The sequence below is a fragment of the Sebastes fasciatus genome, chromosome 14 (assembly GCF_043250625.1).
Source record: "Sebastes fasciatus isolate fSebFas1 chromosome 14, fSebFas1.pri, whole genome shotgun sequence".
Classification (NCBI taxonomy): Eukaryota; Metazoa; Chordata; class Actinopteri; order Perciformes; family Sebastidae; genus Sebastes; species Sebastes fasciatus.
In genome coordinates this window covers 9248560-9270606 of record NC_133808.1, presented here as the reverse complement: position 1 = coordinate 9270606, position 22047 = coordinate 9248560, and the positions used below count along the sequence as shown (strand labels likewise).

Sequence of the window (22047 nt, the reverse complement as noted above, 5' to 3'; positions counted from 1 at the left end):
ACACACACAGTCTTACTCGTACTCTCCATTTGTGCACATTTTCATTCGAGTGTTTGGTCGGTGTGAATGAGACACATCAAAGCTCAAGCTTCTCCCGTTTTTTCAGTTTTAATTCACACACATGTACATAATACGGCACACACACACACACACACCCACCCCACACACACACACACACACACACACACACACACACCAATGTGTCTCACTCAGAGGTGTGGTGGTTTAAAACCAGCGGCGGGCAGATGAAAGCGTGAGCCCCTTTTTTGCCCTGATGTCATCTCTCTCTCTCTCTCTTTCTGTATGTCTATGTCTCTCTATCTCTCTCTCTCTCCCCCGTACGCTCACCCCGGGCAGGTCTAAGTGACCCTCTCTCACTACAGAGAGCTGCGGTACAATCGGTAGACCTTTGAGCTACGTTTGAATTCCCATTCATCTTTTCCCTCTGTCCCTCTTTCTCTTCGTCCCAGAAAGACCCATAAAAGATCAGAGACGAGTGGAGAAAGCAGTTGTTACTCTGTGCTGTTAATGGAGGAAGTAGTTAGCAGCAGAAAGTATTAATAGTTACACTAAAAATGAAGAAAGTTGTTGTTGTGTATCTGTTGAAAATGGAAAACAAAGTAGTGGTAGTAAATGAAAATGGAGAGAATTGGAGGCTGTAGTTAAAGGTGGTGTTGTACTGGACTACATTATATTGAGAAGTGTATGAGAATGGTAATTTTTGTGTCCTTTCCATTTACATACTTGCAGTGGGCAGAATATTAGAAACACTTCTGTACAACACCACCAATAATAATAATAAACATATACTTTCATTAAAGGGCGGGTCCATCTGCGATCTTTTCCTGTTTTTTTTCAAATGGAAACGCCCACTCAGCCGTTAGCAAAAAGAAGTGACATAGGTTACCAAAGTAAGCTCATCAATAAGGTTATGAATACACAGCTCAGATGCGGAAGACAGGAAAATGCTGATCAATCAGAGCAGACTGGGCTTTTTTGGGAGGGGTGGCTTAAAGAGACAGGCGCTAAAATTGAGCGTTTCAGACAGAGGGTGAATACAGGTATATCAGACAGAGAGAGTGAGAAAAATAATGTGTTTTTTGAACATTAAAGCTTGTAAACATGTTCTAGTAGAAACCCAAAATAGAAACATGAACCTGAAAATGTAAATAATATATCCCCTTTAACACCTCTATGACAGTTTCCAGAAAACTATTATAGGCATCCGGGCTGCCCCCTCTCACACGATTAGTCGACTTATCTGTCCTTTTGGTCTTCGTCGACTAAGATTTCATTTAGTTGATTAGTTGTTTTTCATGCTTTTTTCATGCTAAATGACTTATTTACAAGAAACTCGGGAGCACATCTCTGGTAAACACAAGATTTAAAGTGGTGCTTTTGTGGGATTCTTTGTGGAGAAACTGAGTTGTACAGATTTGTCGATTAAATCAACGAATCGCTTAGTCGACAAAATCGAATGAGTGTTAGACAACTAAGAATTTCTTTGGTCGAAGACAGCCCTAATAGGCATCATAAAAGTATGGCATAGCAGTATCGGATTGGTTTAGACAAGTGGTTCCCAACCTATTTTCCTTGAAGCCCCCACTTGTATCTAAGAAAAGCTGACGTCACCACCATAAAAAAAAATTACAAATCCTCGAACAAAATCCTCAGTTTGAATAAAGTAACTCAGTGTATTAAATGAGTTAGTCTTTTTTAAATAAATCAACTTTCTTTAATGATCATAACTCGTCAGTGTGTTAGCAAACAGTTTTTTTTTACCGTTTTGAAAGGCTAAATCCCAACAATTATGAATTGAAGCAGAATATTTCATTAGATAAAAACATATTGTGAATTTTGGAAATGACTACATCTATCTTTTTTCAATACATTTTGACTTTTGGACAATAAAACAAATGTAATTCTACTAATAATATAATACTAATAATATTTGTGTGGCCCGATCTTTATCTGCAACTGAGCACAAATACCGGGTTTAAACACAATGTGGCCTACTAAGTAGCAAGAAATGTTTTAAATAATTTTATACACAGACATTGGTATAAATTATTCAGTGTTGTGATTTTAGTTATACATGTGCAAATCAAATTTTGACAACCTCAGAGCAGACAAATTCTCGCGCACCCCCAGTGATCTTTGGTCCTGAGGACCCCAGGTTGGCAACCACTGCATTAGACTGTACAGGTGTACCTAATAAAATGGACACTGATTGTATACTTTTACTAGTTAATTTACTTACTTATAATCTTATATAATTGTTGTGTACATACTTTGTTATGCTACTGTATTTACTAACTCACTTAACAAAGCTTAACATACAATATACACAAGTTATCTGTAGGAACACAACAAATATGTCCTGTATTTTTATTTATTTTATACAACATCACAATCTGTCCTTGTTGCTTCAGTCTTCTTAAGTGTTCTCTCTTCAGAGGGCTCTCGAGGTTGATTTGCTGCTTGTTAAGCTTTTGGTCAGCATCATATTTATATGCGTAGTGTTGTTTTATCCTTAGTCCCACATGCATTATCTGTTGAGGCTTTACTGCCCTTTTACTCTGCAGAGCTCTTTATAGACTGCCTCAGCTTTGGTGAAGAGCATTTACCTCAGTATGTGTGGGTGTGTTCACCTCTTATCCTCATGATATAGAATTTGAGGTTAAGGTTAAAGGTTGTCATTTAGTTTGCAAATGTTTTGCGGCTACATACGTATGTGTCTTTGTTCCTCTGGTCCCAATAGCAGCAGACCAAAAGCGCGGCCACAGTTGGCAGGAAAGCCGGCCTGGTGGTCAGCTTCTTCCTCGAAGTGACACAGTGTTTCTCTGACAGTTGACCATCCCCGCTGCCTGCTGGCTCCCAACCAGTGGACTGTGGTTTTTTTGAAAGAGCATCCACCCCAACAACAGCATGAGCTCACTGCTGTAATTAGCCTACAGAGTTACACATATGTATACGATCATTGGTCCTTCAGTAAGATAACACTTTATTGTTTTCCATCTTATCCACAAGCAAAAATTTCAACCAAAGGAAAAAGAAAAGTAGTTTTTTAAAGCGATAAAAGTGGATGATTTATGGATACCTGCCATGTTCGGCACACAGCTCTTCAATTAAGTGTTTTAGGGTTAAAATGGCAGAAAGTATTGCAATCAGAATACGATCAGAAGAGCCAGACCACATCTGAAGGTGGTCTGACTCACTCTGTGATCAAATGTGTGACGGATATAAATGTAGTTTGTACAGTTTAGCCACATTCTTTCTCACAAGAAAAATATTTAAGTTAGAAGGAAACCTAACTCAAGCTGCCCTTCAAAATACTCCAGACAGCCCAGTCCTTGGCAAAGGAAAAGTAAGTAGAGCCCATAACAGCAGCATTCGCAAGATCCTTGAGGGACCAATGTGAGATGCAAGTCAAGGGTCATGTGACTGAAAGGGGTTGCTGAGTTAGCACCCGTGCTGGAAAACTTCTCCTCTATAATTTAGTAGTCTGCCAGCCCCACCCACCTATTTTGCATAAAGAGATTGGATCACAATGTGGGCAAACTCGAGATAAAGATAACGCTCACTGGGTGCAATCACGTGTAAAGGCTCATGATAGAGTGTCAGTTCTCGCTGGTGGATAAACTGTGATGTAGACGCTGTGTGTTTTTAAATTACCTCATTTGGTCTTTTTACTTGTTGACTGACCAATATACTGTATTTGTGATAAGCTCAGCCGATATATCGACCCAGCTGATTCATTGGTCAGTCTGCATCGATGAGCAGAATACTATCATAAAATGGATTGTCAAAACTATGAAAATAAAACCCAAATTGTAATAAACTGGAATTATCATTGAGGTTTCAGACTACTGGTCGTACAAATTAAAAAATGTAAAGGTGTCACCGTCATTTTTCGTTTTCACCCAAGGATTAATCAACAGGTTAATTGATAGTTACAACTCTAGTCCTGTCCATAAGTCAGTCTATGTGTGGCCAATCTCAAACCCATCGGCTATCAGTCCGACGTCTTGGAGATGAGAGACGACAGATTGTTTCACAAGTAGCCAGTTTACAAGCTTATTTTAAACCAATAAAAAACGATGGTGGGTGGGTGGCCGGTGGGTTTCGAGATTGCATTTCGGCCAATGTGTTCCGCCTGTTTTGGTCCGTGTGGAGAGCATTCAACCAAAGCCTGCTCGAACCAAAGCCTGCTCGAACCAAATTGCAACCAACTGAGTACCCCTCCGCTCACTCTTCTCTTTCCAAGACCGCAGTAATGTGAGACCTGCCCAGTGCAAAACCATGATAACACCGTTCCCCTCGCTCAGAGGCCATCCTCACCATAATAACACTACTTTAGGAGCAAAGGAAGTCAGACGGCGGCTGGCGGTACCACGGTTTCGCACTCTGTGGCTCACGTTACTGCAGTTTCACATGCGTGTCGGAAAACTACGGTGGCTTTCAGGTAACGTAAAAACGCAAAAGGCTCTCTCTAGAGCCAGTGTTTGGTTTGTCCGTTCTGTGCTACTGTAGAAACATTGCGGAGCAACTTGGCGGACTCTGTGAAGAGGACCTGCTCCCTATGTAGATATGGAGGGCTCATTTTAAGCTAACGAAAACACAACCATTCTTAGTTTCAGGTGATTATACACTAATGAAAACATAGTTATGAATATTATATTCCATTTCTGCTAATAGATCACCTGAAATGTTACACACTGTTCCTTTAATGCGTGACTGACTTTTTTCTTCTTTAAAGCATATAAAACACAAATGCAGCTCTCAGTGCTGATTACACCATTGTCGGTCTTTTTCAGACATCAGATTCTCGTCTATGATAGAAAAGCAGTCGACCTAACTTCTTTCTCTTTATTGTCTGCCTTCATCTGTCCTTGTTTGATCTCACTCTTCTTCTTCTTTCATATAATTCCTTCGTTCCTCTCATCTCTCAATGGCCTTTGACTCATTCTGTCTTTTTTCTGTTCTCCCTTTGTCAGCCTGTGCTGTTTCTTGTGTTGAAGCACCTCTGACTAAACAGGCTGACACACGTCTCTCTTCCTCTGTCGCTCTTCTTCTCTGTAGCTTTCCATGCCTCTGTTTTCCAAAACCTAGATAGCAATCTCCCGTTTCTTTTCTTCTCTACCTCTCTTCACTTGCTGTTTTCCTCCAGGCCCTATGTGTGCTGAGATTGTGTTGGATAAGGGGACACCTGTCGCAGTGCTGTGGCGCTCAGCTGTTTGTGTGCGTGATCATAGACCAGGTCCGGGTGTTTGGGTGGAGAATGAACTTTAAAGAGTTGAGAAGACAATACAGGGAGTGGGGCAGCTATCAGGCTGAATAGAGCTGAGGATCTGTTGGTCTTTTAGGTCTACAAAACACTTGCTTATTGAAGTCTGCTGCCGTGTTGTGACTACTGGAAGACTCTGTTATCTGAGGGATTACTTCAAGGGAAAGACGGGTAGATTTAGGAAAAAATGGATATTAATAGTAGAAGATGCACTTAACAATAAGATGAAAAAGAATAAGTAAAATATTGCTCCCAGTTTTGGACATACTGAAGGACGTACATGTGGTTTCAGGAGTTTGATGGCAGAGTGGACACATTAAAATGAGGTGGATTTCCACCCAAAAACCAAAAGTTATGTTATTGGTATTTCTTGCGTCTCCAGCAAATAACACATCATGATGAAAAAGCACATCATCATCAGTAGAATAGCGCACAAAAGGCAGAAATCTGTCTTTGGTTTGCATGTACAAAAACTGCTATTAAAAGGAAAACAACATATCACATCCAAACAGGACACATTAAAACACAGTCACATAAAAACACAATACACCAATAGAAGCCACATTAGTCAAACAGTAACAGTTAGTAGTCAAACGTAACATCATTTATGCACTTCTCAAGAAAGAACACCACATTTAGAGACTTGAAATATAAAGATAGATTTATACCACAAAAATACAGCAGACTTAAATATAGTTTTAGGCTTTGGTGGCTAAAATTGGTGACTAAGTAACAAAAGTGTTTTATAGCTCTTCTAAAGGCCACACTCGAAGGTGGGGTGAAAAGCAGTCGTGAGGGTGTGTTCTCTTCTTGTCCTTATGATATAGAATATAAGGTTAAGGTTAAAGGTTGTCATTTAGTTTGCAAATATGTCCAGGCTACATACGTATGTGTCTTTTTAAATCAATTTTAGTGGTTTATTCTAGAACAGTAAAGTTCCCACACTGTCAGCTCCCAACTCAAAAATTATTGACAGCACGTTCATGAAGTAACACATTTTGACTTTTCAGTGTCACTTGGTCACTTGTGGTGAATGTGGAGCTTACTATTTTGATTTCTTTTCTCATGTTGTGTCCAGCACCCAGTTATTTTTTTATGTTACAACATATAACCTTATTGGGGTCAGAGTTCCTTTTTAAACTTGGACTATCTCCTTATTATCTACAGGTTTACTTGGCTGGATAAGCGTGGTATTTACTGAGGGGCAATAAACTGACACATATTAACGGTTAAGTTATTTGCTCTTCAACCTTTGTATTCTCCTGATCTAAGCTGCAGCAGACTGTTGACACCAAAAGGTGACTTGTGCAACACCTTAAGACACATAAATGGATATAAAGAGCAGTTTATATAGATCTCTTTATTGAAGCCATGATTTTAATGACATGCAGGGCGTCCAATAAATCTGAGATAATATGTTTTGGCTCCACATTAAGATAGAAGATAGTTGTGTTGGTTTGATTCCCACTTTTGACTCTTTGTTAAAAGTGGTTTAACTGGTTACCTCATTACAGGGACATGCTAGAGGTTGACATCAAATCATATTATGTGTTTATTAATTAAGTGTAAGCACACGCACATACATACTTACCGAATTACTTCCTCCTCAGGTTGTCAGCGTCCAGTCGGTCTCTCCAGAGGAAAGGCAAAGGTCTGCTATTACAGCGGCTGGTACTACTGCCAGAGCTGCCATCAAGACAACTCCTTCCTCATCCCAGCACGTCTGCTGCACAACTGGGACACCAGCAAGCACAAGGTGCAAAACACACACAACAACTATCTGAAAATACCCACCGTCCCAACGTATCGTTCTAACTATTATTCTATAACTTAATCAGAGCGACTGGAACATTAGCAGGGTATCATTGGGTCTTAAATAAGCCTTGTAATGGGTTTTTAGGAGGCATAAAACCATTAGGGCACCATTAAGGAGCCACTGTTTTCCAGTAAGTGAGAGGTTTCCCGGGAGTCTTGATGCCATGTTGTCTTCAAGGCAAGCTTTAACAAATTCTAGTCAATTTGGATCACATTTTATAAAGTCTTTTCTTCAGATAATGTTTTTTTAAATAAAGGTTAAATAGTTTCAGAACTTTTCTGTGCCAACGCAGAGGCTCAACTTTTGCTGCAAAACAACTTCAACGTCATCTGGCATGGCGCTGCGGTGGCCAATGAAACGCATGCAAGCGCACATTCATGGTCATTATTGTGATGTGAATGTTGTATTTCTACTTTTTACCAGCTGATAAAATAATTGCAGCTGTGATAACTTTCCAGATTTGTAAAATCCTGTCTCTGAGTGTTCCTAACCGCTGTGTTTTAGCGTTTGATACACCTTCAAATTTACAGATCTATTACTTGGATCATATTTAATTTCTCAGCGGTACCTGAAACAACACGCCCCCAACAACGCAGCCCTCCGCGTTGTTTTTACGCAGGGTTGTTTTAAGTCTAAATGCCTGCTAAAATCCAGGGTCATTTGACTCTTGTGCAGATTGCTGATGATGAAATTTGATACCACTCACGTTTGTCCACCAAACCAGGAGACGTTAGTTTAGCTTAGCATAAAGACTGGAAACGGGGAAACAGCTCGCCTGGCTCTGTCCAAAGGTAAAGAAAATTAACCTCTAAAGCTCACTAATTAATCCCTTATATCTTGTCTGTCGTCTCAGAGGCTTTTGTACGGATTCTTAGCCCTGCATCATCCATTACAATCATGGATAATGCAACTTGTCGGGTATTACCCCTCATATATCTGTTGTCCTTGGTGCAGTGACCCTGATGTAAACTCTTGATGTGCTCCTCCAGGTGTCTAAACAGGCCAAGGAGTTCCTGGAGTTTGTGTATGAGGAGCCATTGCTGGATGTCCAGCAGCTCAACCCTTGTCTGTATGAGCACTGTGAGCCTCTCAGCACTGTGCTGCGTCTCCGTCAGCAGCTCCAGTCACTGCGGGCCTACCTGTTCAGCTGCCGAGCAACCGTTGCCGAGGACCTCCGGCGAAGGTAGGTTGGCAGTGAGGTCTATTGTGGTGGTGGTGGTGGGGGGAGGGCTAAATTACAAAGTGCGTCTTAATTCAGAACACTTTGTAATTTAGAGCTTGTGACCCCTTAAAATGAAGCAACGTCTACTTGCAAACCTTCATCACAGGTTATTTTCTTTACATTATTTTGTATTGTAGGTATACTTTTTATTTTTGCTTGCCTATCATTCACAAAAATATAGCGAAATCACAATCGTGATTAGGCTAAATAGCCTTATAAATACGTCTGATATAACAAATGGGAAGAAAAAATTTAGCAATATTAAGGCACTTTACACATATTTTACGCATTCACAATGTGCTTTGTACAGAGATTTAAAAGATGATACATCTTCACCTGCATAGAGGTTAAAATCAATTCTAAAACAAGCAGATAACGTACAAGGAGCCAATACAATTGGGTGTGACATGGTTGCATCTTGCAGTTCAACTTCGAGGTGCTCTATACGATATCCAGAGCATTAATATAGCAGCAAACAACTATTTGCTGTTTAAAGGTATGGAGGAGTAATATCTACATCAGCAAAGAATGAAGTCGCTCTCCCTCTGTGTGTGTTGTAATCCGAGCTTCTCCGTGGTTTGGTGACATAGCTGAGCCGGCTGCGCGTGCCTTTTAGTGCATGTGAGCGTGCCCTACTGGCTAGCTCTCGGTTACAGCTGATAGCGCCATCCTGACTGACTGCGCCGTCGTGGAAGTGTAGCGCCCACCCTCTCGTCCCCCCCCCCCCCAGATTAACAATGTCAGCACTGTTGCCTTTGTTTTCACTGTTAGTGCTGTTAGCAACATTAGCTATGAGTCGCCATGTTGAGAGCCGTGCGGAGGCAATAGAAATATTCCCAATCTCCTTTATCTCCTAAAGCTGGTCTGCAGTTTCTGAAAAAGAAAGGGGGATTATTAGTATTATAGGGACAAAATGAATAATCCTCTTTGTGTCATTGAATGGCAGTATCAATGTAATTTATGTAGTGCTCTAATTAAATGGAAATGAATGAATGAATGAACTAAAAAAAGAATAATAAATACCCCCAAATGGCCTTTTAACTAATAGGGCAGAGGTTGTGATTATGAACTTGTTTATGACCAGTCAGCAGGAGTTTGGTCTTGTACACTTGCAGTTTTAAAGGTTGAGTTCACAGTTCTGTCTGCATGGGAACTCCAATTGAGAGTAGACAAGTAGATATCCAGCCATTTTTTAAGTTATTTTCTGTGCACATCAGCTACTACTATCATGTGCAACATTAGCAGCTTGTGTCATCAGTGTCACACTGACTGTATCCCTCTGTTGATTGATTGATGACACAGACTGTTACCATCTCCCTGTATGATCCGTGTTTACACGTGTGTGTCTGAGTGCATGCATGTATATTGCCATAACTTTTATCTGCATGCATTCCTGTGTGTATATATGCTGCATATACATAAAAGATGTGTGCCTGTGTGTGTGTGTGTGTGTGTGTGTGTGTGTGTGTGTGTGTGTGTGTGTGTGACGGTCAGAGGGGATGACTGTTTATCTGAGTGGGGTCCCACACTGAAAGCCTTGTCTATGAGCTGATGGATGATCCTTGCCCCGCTCCAGGTCACTAATACACTCTGATCTGACTGTTTCTAAAGGAGAATCACCCACTTCAGCAGGCAGGCTGGAATTTAATGAATCTATCATGATAATTTACAAAAAGCATATTTTCTCACTTTACCAGTAACAATATTGAACCATGCAAATAGCTTTGTTTTTTAGAGACTTATTCTTTGTTCCAAAGATGGCAGTTCACAGCGAGGTCTGTGGATTATCCGGAGTAACAAGGACGTGGTTTCTAAAAAAGAAAGAAAAAACTTCTGTTTGAATTTTTAAATGTGATTTGTGAATGTCAACGCAACAAATGTCTTCATAGTATTAAGATGGTGCTGTAATTTGGTTTAACTAACATTCTATTTACAGTAAATGCAAGTCACAGGAAAACCAAAATATTATATTTCAGCTAAGTAAAAAAAAGCTTTGTTTGTCACCTCACAGTTACGACGAGTAAAGATGTTATTATTTCACTAATTTGTCAAGCGGAGTATACACACAGAAGACAAAATGTCAAAGGCTACAGATGGCAGATGCTAGCTACAGTTTAAGAATCACACACCCTGATTGTCAATGAATATCAACATGTGATAAAATCGGATTAATATAACACTTCATTGAGAGTTTTAATGTTTTTTCTCTGGCTTGCCAAGTAGCTTCAAACCAGAACTACTGGTATTATAATCAGCCTTTAAAAAAACAAAACATATTAGTCGTACCCTGTTGCAATACAGAGACGAGCAGCATCATGTCGTTCTGTGTTTACTTCTGTCCCATTAGCTAGTGCCGGCTAGTGCCCCGCCACTTCCAAACACTGCACGATTGATGAGGGCCGTGGCGCTAAAACCTTCCTTTAGTCATCAGTCTACTTCAGAGGGGGATCTGAAGAGAGATGTCTGTTGCATACATGCAGAAAGCCATGGAAACACAATCGCACACACAACCACGTGAGGCACTAAAGGCCGTAAGTTAGAGAGCACTGTATTTTGGGCCCCTGTGCATTACTTCTCAAACTCTATCTTTGGTATTACATCTTTGGTATTATGTTGCAAAGTAAGTTTTGACTTGCTTTGTATGCAGGGTAAAAACTGTCTTCTGTTATTTTATTATCAAAATTCTGTCACGGTAGGAATCGATCTTAGTAAATAACCCTGTAATTGTGTTTGAGGTAAATGAGGCTGTCTTGATGTCTTGTTGCAATGTAACATGGCACGTGCTATATAGGTGCATATAGCATGAACTGTGCTATATGTAAGGGATAATGCCCGACGAGGTGTCCATCATCTGGGATTAATGGACGACGGGGGACAGTTGCCTCCACGAAGTCCATTAATTCCTGATCATGGACACCTCGAAGGAAATTATCCCGCTTATACCATGGTCAGTAGCCAAAGAAAGAAAAATAAGACCATTAATTTATATTTTTATGCATTTTGTAAGCTAACGTTATACTAGCAAGATTCAAAGTCAATTACATTGCGTACGGTTAAAAAACTGTAAATATAATTTGACAGTATGTTTAACAACAAGACCAGCTAGCTATCCAGCTATGTCATTGTCCCCAAATCAATATCAAGATATCGCGAACAAACGAGAGGCAATGTTCTATCTGCCTCAGCCTTAAGTAGTGAGTTGAATAGCGAATGGGACGCAAGACAATCATTGCTTATGGGATGTGTGGTGTTCAGAGGATGAGGCACTGAAGGACTAACTTTACACTCCGTGTTGTAAATAAGATATTCCGATTTTTTTTCGAGCCAGCACATTAATTTAGAACGGTGAACAGACAGGAGCTGGAGCTACTTAGTACTGTAGGTGTCCATTATCAGGGATTAATGGACACCCTGCAGCCAATCAGAATCGAGTATTCACCCAGACCATGGTATAAGTACCTATAAAGCATGGTATGGTGCATAATGTTTACAATGGTTGCATATTTACTAATGAAACAATGGGTTCTGATTTCAAAGTATAATGTGCACTTGATGGCTACAGTACATTATATCATACTGTCGTTGCTATGATTTGATGTGGATGTTAGGGTGTTATTTGCAGGTTGCTGTTCTTGGGTACTAGTAGGTGGTTGCTAGATGTTTACTAGTTTTTGCCAGTAAGTGGTTGGGTGATTATCAGTGGCTGCTAAGGTGTTAGTAGATGGTTGCTAAATAGTATCCAGTGCTTGCAATAGAAATGTATGTTATTCTTTTTGAACAATCATATTTTTTTTCTCTTTTCTTCTATGTGATCTGCTTTATTCTTGGTTTTTGGAGGAATTGTAATAGTATTGAGGTTCGTATAAGGTAGTAGGTACTAGTAGCAATACTTGTAGGAGTAAGAGCAAGTTGCAAATGTAGTTGTTTATCTCTTGTTTTGTAGAACTACAGTAACTTCCAATTCAACAACTTCGTCCTTATCCACCTCATGTCAGTAAATGATGGTTGACGAATCATTAAAACATTAACACCGCAAACTTACAGCATCCAAAATGTTGTATCAACACTTCTTTGACACTGTGTCAACACAAGTTGAACGTTATAAGTTTGATAACGATAAGATTTGGCTTTGGTTTGCATTAGATTGTGATTGTGTTTAGTTTATCCACCCCCTACACACACACACACACACACATACATATTTGCAGGACTTCCTACATCTGATGGTTCACACACTCAGATCAGACCCTCCTTCAGCACACGATCATAATCACTGAGCGATAACAGAATTTCAATCAAAGGTGTGTCTGCTGGACTGGAAGTACACAGAGGATAGTGAAATGAAATATGGAATTAAATACTATCAGGTCTACAAATATTGTCATTTGTTGTATATATGCATGAATCTGTGTATCTTCTGCTTGTAATCTAATCCTAAAATGAGTTCATTCTCAAGTGCTTTTATCAAGATTGGCACACACTTTAAAGGTGTGTTCAACTGGGCACCCACTACACAATCAACAAGGAGCTAGTGTGTGTTAATATGTGTGTGTGTGTGTATAGTCTTATGAATGCTGATGTGGTAACCATTGGTAACGTGCCAAACAGAGTAGTTTATCAGAGGTGCCTATCACCATGAGGTGTCTGGATCGCGCACGCGCACCCCCCCACACACCCCCCCCCCCCACACACACACACACACACACGTGTATGAATACATGCACATACTTGTGTTTTGGTGACACTCATCACAGCTTAGACAGGATTTAACATGGTGCCATCCATCTTAGTGGCCTGAGAGGAGGTCTCACAACACACACACACACACACACACACACACACACACACTCTCCTGTCTGTGTATTGTCACATAATGTCAGAAGATGGAGTGCGTCTGACTATTAGATTAATAATATTACTTTGTTTAGCTCTATGGACTGAAAGGCTGGTTGTTAGACATTAAATCAGTGTAATGCTCATATTTAACTGTGTGCATGTGAACATATGTGGTTCCATATTTATATGTTTGCAAGATTGGACCTATTATTTAAAACCTGGCCTGCACAGATTCACTTATAAATATAAAAAAATAAAATAAATATAAATAAATAAATGTAGTCAATTCTAATGTATATAATAAAAAAATGCACATCTTTATACATGAGATTGTACTTTATTATCATTCATTGCACTTTATCTAATAAGCACAACCAAAATCTTACAAATGTTTTTTGTTTGTTTTTGTATCTATTTGTTTTTCAAATAAAAATGTCCTGCCTTTGCGGGACGATAAAGTGCATTCTCTTCTTTATTGTGTAAATCGTAGCACTGAAGTATCATAATGTGGTTCCTCTGTTTACTGAGTATTCCATATGAAAACAATCACAATAACAGATGATACATTTTACCTTGACCTTTTTTTGTTGGCAGAGCAAACTGGGAATTGTGGTTCTTATTTTGCCTGCAGGGTGAGGTGTTGATGAGTGTTTGTGGCACTGTGCTGATGAATATGCTAAATACTCTGACTCATGACCTGCTTCTCAGAGAATGATGTATTAAGACTTTTGTTGTGTGTCTATTCACAGAATCTTCCCCAGGGAATACCTGCTACAGCACATCCACCTGTACTCCATGGCTGACCTGCAGCAGGTACACACACACTTATTTTATTTATAATATTTTATTCTTTAACACAGACCATTTCAGTAGAAATTGACAATGTAATAAAAATATTTAATTTTACTTTTGTACTGCACTTTTTAAGCAGATGTTTCACTTGTGTCCGGTAGACGCTTTCAGTCCAAAATGGCGGAAGCGTAGCTTTGCTGCTGGGCGCTGTGGTTGCAATGGAACGAACAGTTGACTTTCACTTCTTGGCAATATAATTCTTCGATAGTGATGCCATTCACATGTCTAACATGAACTGAAACTGGTATGAAAGCTAAACTGACTTTGCATTAATCAGTTTCGGTTCAGACCTCAGATCGGACTGATTCTCACTTCTTCAACAAGCCTTTTTTAATGATAAGGATTAGTTTAGGTAAATATTTCAAGTTTAATTTAGAATAAAATATATAATAAGTTTAGTTAAACTTAACTGGGTGTAGCTTAGTTCCAGATCTACAAATTGCTGCCCACATCTACATTTTTTTTAACAATTAAAAATGTCTAGTGTTTGAAGATTGTTTTGCTGGTTGGAGAAACAATCGGAGCCTTCGTGATACTTCGTGATCACATCAGTGAGCCACACTGTTGCACTTGGTAACATATTACTTCATTACTGTGAACCCACACACTGGAATGTATTTTGACCCAATCACACCGACACCGTCCTGCGGCCCCAAATACTCACTAGAGCAGTCATGGAAATTTGATTAGAGGCGCCTTATAATTTTGCAGAATCTTTTCCCTTGAATTTTTTCTTTTGTATCTGCAGTACACCTTTGAGCCACATGAGGGAGCCTGAATGTTCGTATTGTTCTGATAATTGTTGCCTACTTATAACATTGAATCTAATATGAAAGGCTCGCGTACATTCAGTTTGTTTCACTAGTGAGAGAAAAAAAAACGAGAGCCGGTTAACTCTACATAAATGCATTTGTTTGGTCTCGTCAATGAAGTATTTAACACGTGTATATGTTTTCAATAACACGTGCATAAAAGAAAGTTGTGATTTATATTCTAAATGTCTGGTTTACATATTCAAGATAATATGAGGTGATGTGGAAATGGCAGTAAAAATGGTCAGAAACGTTCATTTACGCACAAATTCGCTCTTCTCACGATTCATAGATAAAGCCTATTGTGAATTGGGTCATGATGGTTTGTCACTTTTAAAAAGTGAGTCCCCAGAAAATAGTTTGGGAAACACTGCACTAGAGCACCAAATATGTATTAATCCGCTGCTTAAAATAGTCCCCAACAAATACAATGTAACATTTGCTGAAAACTACAATGCCCAAATGTTTTAGTAGATTATTAAGCCTTTATATTTGTGACTTGTTTTTAAATATTATTCAGTAAGAAAATACTGAGAATCAAACTAACACATTGTTAATCTTTTCATTTGATTTGTTGACAATCAGACAAATATATATAAAATAATGCCAACCTTATTTGGGCACAACCTTTGTTTCTCAAGCAAGAGTCCATGTCATAACAGTGATAAGAGAGGGTAATACCTTCTAATAGCCCTACTTAGAACAGGGTTAGCTCTTTCAAGTGTCCTGATCCAAGAAAACAATGGTGTCGGTGGAAGGAATTCGTATCTGGCATCGTGGAAACCTTTAACTCTGCCGTTATCGCTTATCTAATCGCCAGATTTTCTTATCAAATGGCATATCTCTACCAGTGTGCCTGCCTGTTGATACCAGTTACAACGCCCAATGTGTTTTTTGGAGAATTAAAATGTGTTTAATATGAAAGTAGAGAAACTGTTTTGTTTTTTTCAATAGCTTAGTCCTGGCCTTTCAGCAGTTTAGTATCTAGTTGTCAAACTGAGTTGGGGGGGTCAGAGGAAAGCGACCACAAATGACTGAAAAGTTCTTTTGTTTGTCATTACGTTCATTATGTTGTACCCTGCCCCATTTTTTTCCTTTCAACCCTCCCTCCCTGACTCAGAGCTCGGCCACAGACTCTCACGGTGAAAGAGATTGGACCCCCTCCTCCTCCCCGTCCTCCTCCTCGTCCTCCTCCTCCACTCCCACACTCTGTGTCTCTCTGCTTCACTAATTGGTTACATTCAGAATCAACAGGCAGAAAAACAAAGCGTGACATCCCTCCATTCTTCCCAACATCCCCTTGGCCTCACACACGCTCAGCACACACATGTGTGTTATGTGTGTGTGTGTGTGTGTCCTTCGCTCTCTCTTTCACTGCTAAACTCTGTGATTTACTCATAAACCCCAAACTGCTGATTTAGTACTAATTTTAACAATAGGCGGAGTCTGCAGCGCTCCTTCTTCTCTTTCCCTCCCCCTCTAGCCTCCCCCCTCTCTCTCTCCCCTCTCTTGGAGATTCTCAAGCACTCTGCCTCTTAATTGGTTTTCCATATTAACAAGCTTGTTTCTTTTGATTCACCTCCTGAATAAAATGACGCTCTTAATCAACGTGGCTTTTTTTGTTCCAGCTCAGAGGTCAGTGAAGGCTAAACTCCCCTGGCTAAACCCTGGACCACACTAAGTCTATTCACCACCCATATCCCCCCATTAGGAGCCAGTTCATTTGGAGAAAACATATGTGTTTGTCTAAGGACACTCTGCCCTTTTCCTCTGCTGGTTTTAAGGATTGTTTCTAGGGTTTTGTGTGAGGACTAAAGTAGAAGGGAAGTAGGTATGTGTGTTCAGCAGCCTTCCCACAGTGATACTCTGGCATTCCCTCTATGCCAGGCATGCCTCTCCACTCACACTTGTCCAGACACACACAGAGGCCTCTTAAGTAAATGTTAAAAGTTCTCAGAAAGATTTGCAGCTTCTGCTCATGGCTTTGAGTTTGGGTGGAACATTTATCCTTAAATGCACAATGTTAAGGCTTTTACACATCGGGGGCGTGGCGAATAAACAACACAAAAATGCGAAATACTCACCTGCGAGTATTGTATATGTAGGGCTTTTATTGTTAAAGCTGTGATTGATCAGCTTGGGCTGCTTCCGTTTTCTCCTACACGTTACTGATGCTGCTGGAGATTATTGAGACATGAAGCAAGTTGAGTAAAAGCTTGGTTATCATCTCGTTTTCACACTTCTAACAATACCTAACCTTCTGCTCACTGCAGCCCCCTGCTCACTATAACAGTGAATGAAACAACGGAAATACCGCGACGGCACCGAATAGTCTCATATTCAGTAATGACACGAGGCGTACCTTCCCACTGTCGCTCGTATCACAAAGTGAATAAAAGAGTGTGAACACAGTTGCTGTGTGGAGTATGATTAAAACATGATATGGCGTGATATGCCTGCGGTGGTGCAATCAATTTGAGAAAACCGACGCTGAACTATAAATCTAAATGTATGTTGCCCCTTTGCATCGACCATAAATCTGGCTTTAGTTCACCCCCGAAAAATGTTTAAATTACAGCTAGACGGATAAATCGGCCAGGGTGAAGCAGTTGCAGTATACAGAAATACCAAACTAGGTTTGAGGTGATTTATAAAGTGGCACTAATGTAATTGTGACATTATTTGTTTGTGAGAGCACTGATAAGGAAATGACGAAGGTACATTTAGTACTCTATGAACTCATTTTCATTTTTACAAACGGATATTTTGGGTATTTTGATGGATTACTTTAGTATTTTACATAGGGCTGTCAATCGATTAAAATATTTAATCACAATTTAGTTGCATGATTGTCCTTAGTTAATCGTGATTAATCGCACATTTTTTATCTGTTCAAAATGTACCTTAAAGTGAGATTTGTCATGTATTTAATACTCTTATTAACATGGGAGTGGGAAAATATGCTGCTTTATGCAAATGTATGTATATATTTATTATTGTAAATCAATTAACAACACAAAACAATGACAAATATTGTCCAGAAACCCTCACAGGTACTGCATTTAGCATAAAAAATATGCTCAAATCATAACATGGCAAACTGCAGCCCAACAGGCAACAACAGCTTTCAGTGTGTCAGTGTGCTGACTTGACTATGACTTGGCCCAAACTGCATGTGATTATCATAAAGTGGGCATGTCTGTAAAGGGGAGACTCGTGGGTACCCATAGAACCCATTTTCATTCACATATCTTGAGGTCAGAGGTCAAGAGACCCTTTTGAAAATGGTCATGACAGTTTTTCCTCGCTATTTAACCGACTTTGTGACAAGCTCGTCTGTCCACATTCTGAATTCGCTACGACCTCCGAAAGATCGATTGCGTCAGTGTGATAAAGACATTAGTGGTGTTAAAACTAATTTAACGTTAACACGTTATTATCGCATTAACTTTGACAGCCCTAATTTTCCAGCTAAATTCAGACCTGTCCAGCGGCTAACTTGAGCATCACTTTGACTTTAGAAGCTTCACAAGAAGAGCCTGTTTATAATTATTATTTTTTTTTTTAAATGCAAGCATTGTATGTTTGGGTCCTTAGTATTCACGTTATGTTTCATATTTGTACCACATGTTTTTGACCAACATCACCTGAGTTATAAATGTTTTAAAGCTGCAGTCGGTAACGTTGAGCAAATATGATAAAAAAAGTTATTTTTATAGAACTGTCACTATATCCTATTTGGTTTTTAATTTGACCTTTAACAGAAAATGTTTGCTTTTCATTTATAATTTATTTAAGGTTTGTTTATTAATCTAAAAAACGGGTATCGCCAGTAAAAATGTGTCCATCTTCTCATCTGGTAGGTTACTCAAAAATGTGTGGAACCCCCTGATAAGACACTCCAGCACGCAAACACTGACAACCAACATACATCAAGTCTTCTATATATATATATATGTGTGTGTGTGTGTGTGTGTGTGTGAGAGAGAGAGGAGAGGGTGTTATCCAAACAGAGCTGGTCTTTCCAGCCATGTAATCCCAGCTGGCTTTCTAGTTCCTCAATGGAGCTGCGGTAGTCTCTCCCTCTCTATGTGTGTGTGTGAATGTGTGACAGAGAGAGAGAGAGGAGGGCAGGCGAACGGCTGTTAAACAGCAGTTTTAGGGGATTAGGAGGTTTTGGAGCACAAAGACTCTGCGTGGAGCAGAAAAAGAGGTTGAACTGGAGGGGGAGGAGTTTGAGAGGATGGATGGAGGGAGAGGAGGTGAAGTGTGTGTGTGTTGGGTGGTGTTTATAGGGAAAGAGTGTAAAGGAGGGTTTGTCCTGTTGGCTGCTGTAGAACCATATTTTGAATATGGACCTGTGAATATTGCACTGTTTGCAAATTCTACATTTGTTTTTTAATCCTGGTACGGATACTGCTGCTGTTTTGCAGATGCTTTTAAAGTTGAAGTCAGTAACATATTCTGTTGACATACCCATAGACTTTTTTTTTTTGTGTCCTCTACATAGTGCAACGTTTTTAGAAGGTCAGCAGACTGACACTGCAATAGAGAGCCCAAGTCATGCCTCTTACGCTGGACCCCATGGGACCTTATTTCAGAAAAAATATGAACAGTAGTCAATGGAGACAACAAGACAAATCATTTTTGGATCCCATTTGAATCACACATATAATGTTTGTCAATTTAGAACATCATTTAGCAAGTCAAGAAAGTCGTAGTTCGTCGTGGGTTTGTCGTGGTATCATTTAGTTTTGTGTGAATCCGCTCAGTGAACTACATCCCTCGTCTCGCACAACATACATCACCAACACTAGCCAGCCAGCAAGAAAGCGTTAGCCAACTTAGCTATGTTCCACGCACAAGTGAAACGTTATCTTACCTGATGTGTTTTATCCAGCGACTTCTGGTCTTTTTATCAGCCGGGAAGAGAAAGAACGAGCGAGACCCGTTGCTGGTGTGAGTTCATCACAGTAAGAAACACACAGGCATCGTAGCTTCACGGAGAGAGAGACGTCTGGGGACGTCCGCGACTTTTGTGTGTGTCGTCTTTCTAATTAGTCTTTCTGTCTGATACTTCAACAGTTTTACAACAAACTGCGACTTTCTTGACTTGCAAAATTATGTTTTAAATTGACAAACATCATATGTGTGATTCATGGCGCAGTTCAAACGGGATATAAAAAATAATTGTGTCTTGCCATTGACTACGGTATATATTTGTTTCCGAAATAAGGTGTCAGTGTCATTGCTCTGGTTAGCAGTTCAGGCTGACAATGCCAATTACTGCAAGTCTGGATTGATTGTACCCAAATCAGAAATTTCAGACGGCTCTTTTCAAATAGTTCCAGAAACTATTGAACCACAGGAACTAAACTTGTAACTTTGTGCATTCTTGATTGCGTTTCCACCGCATCTGGAGAGCTGCGAAGATAAGGTGAATTTAGACCGATGACACAATTGAGACAATTTTCACACACAAGCAAAATACAATACAAAGTCATCCTGTTGTTCTTTGTTTTTAATTTGGGTTTGAGTCTGATGTAATGAATGAATGAAAAGGAGACATACTGTGTTGAAAAAGGAGACAATCTGCCGAGTGCTTAATGCATATTTTTATTTCTGCTTTCTGCGCTTGGTAAATTACGTTTTATTCTCTTGTTAACTCACTTTTTTTCCCTCTCATTGCCACCCCCTCTCTTTCGTGTGTTCCCTGGGGGGATTTGGTGGTCATTTAACCTGAAACAGCCTAAATAAATAGCGTATGTTTGTTTAGGAGAACACACTTGGCAGGGCTCTTTAAAAAGGGATATTGTCGTCTTAAATGTCATAAAATCTGCTGTCTGTCACACTGTTTTGCGCTGTCAATTCAGTGTGGACATAAGGCCAGTGTGGACATAAGGCAGTTGATCCAGCAACAAGAAGCAATGTCTGCTTGCAACCCACCTAAGAGTTATTTTAACTTTCTCAGATTGTTTTATTTGAATCATTTTCGATACCTGAAGAGTTAAAACTATCCATGAAAAAAAAAAGTCATAGAAACTGTAGTCTAACAGAAATATGTTTTTATTCTTCTTTTCCTTGCCACCCTGTTAATCATCTCAAAGCCCCTCCAATTTATCTTGCGACCTGTGCCGACCCCCTCATAAGGACTCTTTAATCATTTTGCAGAATCCAAATGTCAACAACTTCTGTCTGTTCTGGAGACAGAAGTTAATCCAAACCAGTCGACCCTGAACTCCCATCAGAGCACTGAGGGGTCTACGAGCTGGCTGGCTGCTGGTTGGCCCAGACACTCAGGACGGCCATCAATATTTGGCTTCATTGTTGTCCTTGTTGGATGTGGGCAAGAGTACAAATTAATAGGGTTGAAGTTGGAGGTTCCTGCCTGAATGATTGTCCCAGTGTGACCCTGCTGGCCAGTTCTACTTTGGTACTTTGGTGTAGGAAATAAAATGGTCACTGGATATTTATAGCAAGCAATAGCAGATTAATGGGAATTTTAAGAAAACAGGAAAAAAATAGTGAATTTAGAGAAGTAAATGTGATAATAATATCACTTTTAAATCTTTGTGGAGTAATTTATAATGTAAGATTGCATCCAGGCTTCATACACGTACAAGTACAAACTCTTTTCGCCTGTCTGTTCCTTCCTTCACTCTCCATCCATCCATCCATCTTTCTGTGCCGCCCTCCATCTTTCCCACCGTCCTCCAGAGTACCAGTCAGCCACCAGAGCCGTGTTGCCAGTCGTTTGATTCTGCCCAGTCCAATTATAGAGGGCCTTAATTACTGAGCCTGTCAGCCTCCATCAGGAGAGCCATTCGTCATGTGGACCAGGCTGGACCGGGCTGAGCAGGGCTGCTTAGGTTTAGTGTGGGGACACTAAATATCTGTCTGTCACTCTCAGTACCTGTCTGTCTGCCTTGGAAACATTTATCGTCTGTACTGGACTGAGCTTGTTCTCAAGTACAAAAGAACAATTTAATTAGGGACACTTAGGCTTAAGGCCTAACAAACAACTTTCTAGTAAACAAACCCAATGTGCGCCATCCTTTTCTGTCTCTCTCTCTCTCTCGACTGCACACACCGACACTAACGTTAAGCACACAACCTACGCACTGAGCTATTCCTTAAAGGAGTTCGCTAGCTGTATAACACATTTTAGTTTAAAATACATCCTAGAAATACATAAATCCCTGATGGTTTGGCCCGTCGGGCC

General features: G+C 39.9%; 1 protein-coding gene across 4 annotated transcripts in view; it reads left to right on the top strand.

The window, feature by feature from the left end:
- Positions 1-22047, top strand: part of plekhm3 (pleckstrin homology domain containing, family M, member 3) — a 53055-nt gene that overhangs the window by 19539 nt on the left and 11469 nt on the right. For 3 of the 4 annotated variants that reach the window (XM_074658497.1, XM_074658495.1, XM_074658498.1), the window contains exons 4-6: positions 6898-7043; positions 8093-8286; positions 13911-13974. In XM_074658497.1, coding sequence (XP_074514598.1) covers positions 6898-7043; positions 8093-8286; positions 13911-13974 — 404 coding nt within the window. Of the gene's footprint in view, positions 1-6897; positions 7044-8092; positions 8287-13910; positions 13975-15945; positions 18741-22047 lie in introns of those variants that run through there. The other variant, XM_074658499.1, reaches the window with a different exon arrangement.